The 9167-nt window shown below is 49.1% G+C and overlaps 1 protein-coding gene across 1 annotated transcript; it reads left to right on the forward strand.

Annotated features, from left to right (window-relative positions):
• The first annotated feature begins 5161 nt into the window (after positions 1-5161).
• On the forward strand, positions 5162-9035 carry LOC123750569 (uncharacterized). The gene has a single exon (XM_069305470.1). It carries the CDS (start codon positions 5192-5194, stop codon positions 5555-5557), a length of 366 nt encoding a protein of 121 aa, XP_069161571.1. The 5' UTR covers positions 5162-5191; the 3' UTR covers positions 5558-9035.
• The last annotated feature ends 132 nt before the right edge of the window (positions 9036-9167 follow it).

The following is a 9167-nucleotide window of genomic DNA, read 5'->3' on the forward strand; positions in this document are numbered from 1 at the left end:
CCATTCTTGTCACCCTACACCCCATTCTTGTACCCTACACCCCATTCTTGTCCCCTACACCCCATTCTTGTATCCTACACCCCATTATTATCTCCCTACACCCCATTCTTGTCACCCTACACCCCATTCTTATCACCCTACACCCCATTCTTGTCCCCCTACACCCCATTCTTGTCCCCTACACCCCATTCTTGTCCCCTACACCCCATTCTTGTCCCCTACACCCCATTCTTGTCCCCCTACACCCCATTCTTGTCCCCCTACACCCCATTCTTGTCCCCTACACCCCATTCTTGTCCTACACCCCATTCTTGTCACCCTACACCCCATTCTTGTACCCTACACCCCATTCTTGTCCCCTACACCCCATTCTTGTATCCTACACCCCATTATTATCTCCCTACACCCCATTCTTGTCACCCTACACCCCATTCTTATCACCCTACACCCCATTCTTGTCACCCTACACCCCATTCTTGTCCCCCTACACCCCATTCTTGTCCCCCTACACCCCATTCTTGTCCCCTACACCCCATTCTTATCTCCCTACACCCCATTATTATCTCCCTACACCCCATTCTTCTCACCCTACACCCCATTCTTGTCCCTACACCCATTCTTGTCCCCTACACCCCATTCTTGTGTCCCCTACACCCCATTCTTGTACCCTACACCCCATTCTTGTCCCCTACACCCCATTCTTGTGTCCCCTACACCCCATTCTTATCTCCCTACACCCCATTATTATCTCCCTACACCCCATTCTTGTCCCCTACACCCCATTCTTGTCACCCCTACACCCCATTCTTGTCCCCTACACCCCATTCTTGTCCCCTACACCCCATTCTTGTCACCCTACACCAAATTCTTATCTCCCTACACACCATTCTTGTCCCCCTACACCCCATTCTTGTCCCTACACCCCATTCTTGTCCCCTACACCCCATTCTTGTCCCCTACACCCCATTCTTGTCCCCTACACCCCGTTCTTGTTCCCTACACCCCATTCTTGTCACCCTACACCCCATTCTTGTCCCCTACACCCCATTCTTGTCCCCTACACCCCATTCTTGTCCCTACACCCCATTCTTGTCCCCTACACCCCATTCTCTTCACCCTACACCCCATTCTTGTCCCCTACACCCCATTCTTGTCACCCTACACCCCATTCTTGTCCCCTACACCCCATTCTTGTCACCCTACACCCCATTCTTGTCCCCTACACCCCATTCTTATCCCCCTACACCCCATTCTTGTCCCCTACACCCCATTCTTGTCCCCTACACCCCATTCTTGTCCCCTACACCCCATTCTTGTCCCCTACACCCCAGTCTTGTATCCTACACCCCATTCTTGTATCCTACACCCCATTCTTGTCCCCTACACCCCATTCTTGTCCCCTACACCCCATTCTTGTCCCCCTACACCCCATTCTTTTCCCTACACCCATTCTTTTCCCTACACCCCATTCTTGTCCCTACACCCCATTCTTGTCCCCCTACACCCCATTCTTGTCCCCTACACCCCATTCTTGTCCCCTACACCCCATTCTTTTCCCTACACCCCATTCTTGTCTCCCTACACCCCATTCTTGTCACCCTTTACCCCATTCTTGTCCCCTACACCCCATTCTTGTCCCCTACACCCCATTCTTTTCCCTACACCCCATTCTTGTCCCTACACCCCATTCTTGTCCCCCTACACCCCATTTTTATCACCCTACACCCCATTCTTGCCTCCCTACACCCCATTCTTGTCCCCTACACCCCATTCTTTTCCCTACACCCCATTCTTGTCCCCTACACCCCATTCTTGTCACCCTACACCCCATTCTTGTCCCTACACCCCATTCTTGTCCCCTACACCCCATTCTTGTCCCCTACACCCCATTCTTTTCCCTACACCCCATTCTTGTCCCTACACACCATTCTTTTCCCTACACCCCATTCTTGTCCCCTACACCCCATTCTTTTCCCTACACCCCATTCTTGTCCCCCTACACCCCATTTTTATCACCCTACACCCCATTCTTGCCTCCCTACACCCCATTCTTGTCCCCTACACCCCATTCTTTTCCCTACACCCCATTCTTGTCCCTACACCCCATTCTTGTCTCCCTACACCCCATTCTTGTCACCCTACACCCCATTCTTGTCCCCTACACCCCATTCTTGTCCCTACACCCCATTCTTGTCCCCCTACACCCCATTTTTATCACCCTACACCCCATTCTTGCCTCCCTACACCCCATTCTTGTCCCCTACACCCCATTCTTGTCCCCCTACACCCCATTCTTTTCCCTACACCCCATTCTTATCCCCCTACACCCCATTCTTGTCCCTACACCCCATTCTTGTCCCCTACACCCCATTCTTGTCCCCTACACCCCATTCTTTTCCCTACACCCCATTCTTGTCTCCCTACACCCCATTCTTGTCACCCTTTACCCCATTCTTGTCCCCTACACCCCATTCTTGTCCCCTACACCCCATTCTTTTCCCTACACCCCATTCTTGTCCCCTACACCCCATTCTTTTCCCTACACCCCATTCTTGTCCCCTACACCCCATTCTTTTCCCTACACCCCATTCTTGTCCCCTACACCCCATTCTTGTCCCCTACACCCCATTCTTGTCCCCTACACCCCATTCTTGTCCCCTACACCCCATTCTTGTCCCTACACCCCATTCTTTTCTTTTCCCTACACCCCATTCTTGTCTCTCTACACCCCATTCTTGTCACCCTTTACCCCATTCTTGTCCCCTACACCCCATTCTTGTCCCCTACACCCCATTCTTTTCCCTACACCCCATTTTTATCACCCTACACCCCATTCTTGTCCCTACACCCCCATTCTTGTCCCTACACCCCATTCTTGTCCCCCTACACCCCATTTTTATCACCCTACACCCCATTCTTGCCTCCCTACACCCCATTCTTGTGTCCCCTACACCCCATTCTTGTCCCCCTACACCCCATTCTTGTCACCCCTACACCCCATTCTTGTCACCCCTACACCCCATTCTTATCACCCCTACACCCCATTCTTGTCACCCTACACCCCATTCTTGTCCCCTACACCCCATTCTTGTCACCCCTACACCCCATTCTTGTCCCTACACCCCATTCTTATCCCTACACCCCATTCTTGTCACCCTACACCCTATTCTTGTCCCAACACCCCATTCTTGTCCCCCTACACCCCATTCTTGTCCCCTACACCCCATTCTTATCACCCTACACCCCTTTCTTGCCCCTACACTCCATACTTATCTCCCTACACCCCATTCTTGTCCCTACACCCCATTCTTGTCCCCTACACCCCATTCTTGTCACCCTACACCCCATTCTTATCACCCTACACCCCATTCTTGCCCCTACACTCCATACTTATCTCCCTACACCCCATTCTTGTCCCTACACCCCATTCTTGTCCCCTTCACCCCATTCTTGTCACCCTACACCCCATTCTTATCCCTACACCCCATTCTTGTCACCCTACACCCTATTCTTGTCCCAACACCCCATTCTTGTCCCCCTACACCCCATTCTTGTCCCCTACACCCCATTCTTGTCACCCTACACCCCATTCTTATCACCCTACACCCCATTCTTGCCCCTACACTCCATACTTATCTCCCTACACCCCATTCTTGTCCCTACACCCCATTCTTGTCACCCTACACCCCATTCTTGTCCCCTACACCCCATTCTTATCCCTACACCCCATTCTTGTCACCCCTACACCCCATTCTTGTCACCCCTACACCCCATTCTTGTCCCCCTACACCCCATTCTTGTATCCTACACCCCATTCTTGTCCCCCTACACCCCATTATTGTCCCCCTACACCCCATTCTTGTCCCCTACACCCCATTATTGTCCCCCTACACCCCATTCTTGTCCCAACACCCCATTCTTGTCACCCTACACCCCATTCTTTTCCCTACACCCCATTCTTGTCCCCTTCACCCCATTCTTGTCCCCCTACACCCCATTATTGTCCCCCTACACCCCATTCTTGTCCCCTACACCCCATTCTTGTCCCCTACACCCCATTCTTGTCCCAACACCCCATTCTTATCCCCCTACACCCCATTCTTGTCACCCTACACCCCATTCTTGTCCCCTACACCCCATTCTTGTCACCCTACACCCCATTTTTTTCCCTACACCCCATTCTTGTCCCCTACACCCCATTCTTGTCCCCTACACCCCATTCTTATCTCCCTACACCCCATTCTTGTCCCAGCACCCCATTCTTGTCCCAACACCCCATTCTTATCCCCCTACACCCCATTCTTGTCACCCTACACCCCATTCTTGTCCCCTACACCCCATTCTTGTCCCCCTACACCCCATTCTTGTCACCCTACACCCCATTCTTGTCCCCCTACACCCCATTCTTGTCACCCTACACCCCATTCTTGTCCCCCTACACCCCATTCTTGTCACCCTACACCCCATTCTTGTCCCCCTACACCCCATTCTTGTCACCCTACACCCCATTATTTTCCCTACACCCCATTCTTGTCCCCTACACCCCATTCTTATCTCCCTACACCCCATTCTTGTCCCCTACACCCCATTCTTGTCCCCTACACCCCATTCTTGTCCCAACACCCCATTCTTGTCCCAACACCCCATTCTTGTCCCAACACCCCATTCTTGTCCCAACACCCCATTCTTGTCCCAACACCCCATTCTTGTCCCAACACCCCATTCTTGTCCCAACACCCCATTCTTATCCCCCTACACCCCATTCTTGTCACCCTACACCCCATTCTTGTCCCCCTACACCCCATTCTTGTCACCCTACACCCCATTCTTGTCCCTACACCCCATTCTTGTCCCCTACACCCCATTCTTGTCCCCCTACACCCCATTCTTGTCACCCTACACCCCATTCTTGTCCCTACACCCCATTCTTGTCCCCTACACCCCATTCTTGTCCCCTACACCCCATTCTTGTCCCCCTACACCCCATTCTTGTCCCCTACACCCCATTCTTGGTCACCCTACACCCCATTCCTTACCTCCTTTAATAAAAATAATTAATGAATATATAATCAAATTTATGTTAATTATTTGATTGAAAAACAGTATTAAGATCTTGAATAATTTTTCCCTTCTCAGAGGTCAAACTTATGACTTTAGTTCGAGTTTGACCTTTGACCTTGATTGCTGACCTATGTGTGAGTGCCCCGCAGGTCACAATGTAGAGTACCTGCTGCGCTTGGCGGAGTTCATGCAGGAGAAGGTGCCCGAGGGATACGACGCCCACCTAGCTACGCTGGAACAGCTTGTGCGGATTCGCATCAAGGAGAAGAACCTGTGCCTCAAGTCCCTGATGGGCGAGGGTCAGCAACCTCAAGGAGGTCTTCCTAATGGAGCAGGAGGTCCTCCTAATAGAGCAGGAGGTCCTCCTAATAGAGCAGGAGGTCCTCCTAGAAGAGCAGGTCAACTTCCGGAGGCCCAGGCGGTGGAGGAGAGACGAGATACCTTTCAGTATTCTGCTCAGTTACCCCCTAAGAAACTTCGCTGCCTTAATGTCTAAGAGATGGTTTTGGTGGTTTTTAAGTGATAGGCCTACCTTCATGGGGTGCCAGGCCTACCCATGGGGGTGCCAGGCCTGTTTTAGACGGACAAACTACATATATCTGACTGTTTTGGCCTAAAGTCAACCTCGAAGTGATCATTTGACAATTCAGTCAGATCCTCTACTCACAGTAGGCCTACACCCAGTCAGCCACACCTCTGAGGAGGTACACAGTACACAGTACTTAAGTCCTGACGGTGTACAGTGTCTCCTCATGTGTTCTTCAGGGCTGAAGAACATTGTTCTTCAATGAAGTTATCAGTGATTAAAATATTCCTCAATATTTACACACTTTCTTCCTACACACCTTTCCCTAACCTCCCTACACCCCCTTCCTTACCTTCCTACACCCCTTTCCCTAACCTCCCTACACCCCCTTCCTTACCTCCCTACACCCCCTTCCTTACCTTCCTACACCCCCTTCCTTACCTTCCTACACCCCTTTCCCTAACCTCCCTACACCCCCTTCCTTACCTTCCTACACCCCCTTCCTTACCTCCCTACACCCCCTTCCTTACCTTCCTACACCCCCTTCCTTATCTTCCTACACCCCTTTCCCTAACCTCCCTACACCCCCTTCCTTACCTTCCTACACCCCCTTCCTTACCTTCCTACACCCCTTTCCCTAACCTCCCTACACCCCCTTCCTTACCTTCCTACACCACCTTCCTTACCTTCCTACACCCCCTTCCTTACCTTCCTACACCACCTTCCTTACCTTCCTACACCCCCTTCCTTACCTTCCTACACCCCTTTCCCTAACCTCCCTACACCCCCTTCCTTACCTTCCTACACCCCCTTCCTTACCTTCCTACACCCCTTTCCCTAACCTCCCTACACCCCCTTCCTTACCTTCCTACACCACCTTCCTTACCTTCCTACACCCCTTTCCCTAACCTCCCTACACCCCCTTCCTTACCTCCCTACACCCCCTTCCTTACCTTCCTACACCCCCTTCCTTACCTTCCTACACCCCTTTCCCTAACCTCCCTACACCCCCTTCCTTACCTTCCTACACCCCCTTCCTTACCTCCCTACACCCCCTTCCTTACCTTCCTACACCCCCTTCCTTATCTTCCTACACCCCTTTCCCTAACCTCCCTACACCCCCTTCCTTACCTTCCTACACCCCCTTCCTTACCTTCCTACACCCCTTTCCCTAACCTCCCTACACCCCCTTCCTTACCTTCCTACACCCCCTTCCTTACCTTCCTACACCCCTTTCCCTAACCTCCCTACACCCCCTTCCTTACCTTCCTACACCACCTTCCTTACCTTCCTACACCCCCTTCCTTACCTTCCTACACCCCTTTCCCTAACCTCCCTACACCCCCTTCCTTACCTTCCTACACCCCCTTCCTTACCTTCCTACACCACCTTCCTTACCTTCCTACACCCCTTTCCCTAACCTCCCTACACCCCCTTCCTTACCTTCCTACACCACCTTCCTTACCTTCCTACACCCCTTTCCCTAACCTCCCTACACCCCCTTCCTTACCTTCCTACACCCCCTTCCTTACCTCCCTACACCCCCTTCCTTACCTTCCTACACCCCTTTCCCTAACCTCCCTACACCCCCTTCCTTACCTTCCTACACCCCCTTCCTTACCTCCCTACACCCCCTTCCTTACCTTCCTACACCCCTTTCCCTAACCTCCCTACACCCCCTTCCTTACCTTCCTACACCCCCTTCCTTACCTCCCTACACCCCCTTCCTTACCTCTTACCCATCAGAATACTTTAAAAACACCATATTTATATATATTTATAAGTAAAACTGAGTAATATATATATTAGCAAAATTATCAGTCCACTTTAAAGCTACTTATCTTTAAGTACCACTGATGCTAAGTACAAACTAATCGTTCCTATGAGAAGCTCTTCAATCGGGTCTAACTAGGATCAACTTCTCAGACACGAGGTGATGATAATTGATGGTTTTAATTGGTAATTGATGGTAATTTTGACATGGATTTTTTCCGTCCTTGCAACCTGTCACCGCCTGACTTGACATGACACTGACTTGACACTTGACGCGCCTGTCAGGCACCTGTCACTTCACCACGTGGTTGGTGACGTGTGTTTGTAAACAAGACCACGTGGACGGTGACGTGTGTTTGTAAACAAGACAACGTGGACGGTGACGTGTGTTTGTAAACAAGACCACGTGGACAGTGACGTGTGTTTGTAAACAAGACCACGTGGACGGTGACGTGTGTTTGTAAACAAGACCACGTGGACGGTGACGTGTGTTTGTAAACAAGACCACGTGGACAGTGACGTGTGTTTGTAAACAAGACCACGTGGACGGTGACGTGTGTTTGTAAACAAGACCACGTGGACGGTGACGTGTGTTTGTAAACAAGACCACGTGGACAGTGACGTATGTTTGTAAACAATATCACGTGTTAGTGGTGACATGTTTGTAAACAAGACCACGTGTTAGTGGTGACATGTTTGTAAACAAGACCACGTGTTAGTGGTGACATGTTTGTAAACAAGACCACATGTTAGTGGTGACATGTTTGTAAACAAGACCACGTGTTAGTGGTGACATGTTTGTAAACAAGACCACGTGTTAGTGGTGACATGTTTGTAAACAAGACCACATGTTAGTGGTGACATGTTTGTAAACAAGACCACGTGTTAGTGGTGACATGTTTGTAAACAAGACCACGTGTTAGTGGTGACATGTTTGTAAACAAGACCACATGTTAGTGGTGACATGTTTGTAAACAAGACCACGTGTTAGTGGTGACATGTTTGTAAACAAGACCACATGTTAGTGGTGACATGTTTGTAAACAAGACCACGTGTTAGTGGTGACATGTTTGTAAACAAGACCACATGTTAGTGGTGACATGTTTGTAAACAAGACCACATGTTAGTGGTGACATGTTTGTAAACAAGACCACGTGTTAGTGGTGACATGTTTGTAAACAAGACCACGTGTTAGTGGTGACATGTTTGTAAACAAGACCACGTGTTAGTGGTGACATGTTTGTAAACAAGACCACGTGTTAGTGGTGACATGTTTGTAAACAAGACCACGTGTGGGTCAATGACAATTATTTATAGCTGTGAAAAAACGTACTGACGTTAATTTCACATAAATTAACACACATTTAATATCTCTATGATTTAACAACATCAAAATATCTCCTTGAATATGTTCACCAAATTTATACAACAAAAGTTATATATAAAATGTTCATATTCACTTGTTTAATCCGAATATAATATATAAATGAACAATAACAAATTAACAGAGAATTATATTGTTAATGATATAAAATCTCATTATATGTAGCACATATATGTGCCTTCACTCTACATATTACTGTGAACACTGAACATGTTCACCCAAAATGTTCACTTGAACAAGAGCAACAATCCTCTAGACACACGCCAGTCAATAAATGAATTTACAGATAAACTTTGTTTTTATTATATATATATATTTTTGAAGTGTTTATTTACTTCAGTGTGTGGCGTGTCAGCTTTATTAATAGTAATGTTGTCTTGGTGAGATTTATTGTAAAGTCAAGCTTTATTATAAAGCCTCATT

This window comes from Procambarus clarkii, chromosome 55 (genome assembly GCF_040958095.1).
Source record: "Procambarus clarkii isolate CNS0578487 chromosome 55, FALCON_Pclarkii_2.0, whole genome shotgun sequence".
NCBI classification, from domain to species: domain Eukaryota; kingdom Metazoa; phylum Arthropoda; class Malacostraca; order Decapoda; family Cambaridae; genus Procambarus; species Procambarus clarkii.

Bases quoted from the DNA above. Each gene is read 5' to 3' on its own strand.
- LOC123750569 (XM_069305470.1), top strand. From the start codon at position 5,192: ATGTGTGAGTGCCCCGCAGGTCACAATGTAGAGTACCTGCTGCGCTTG.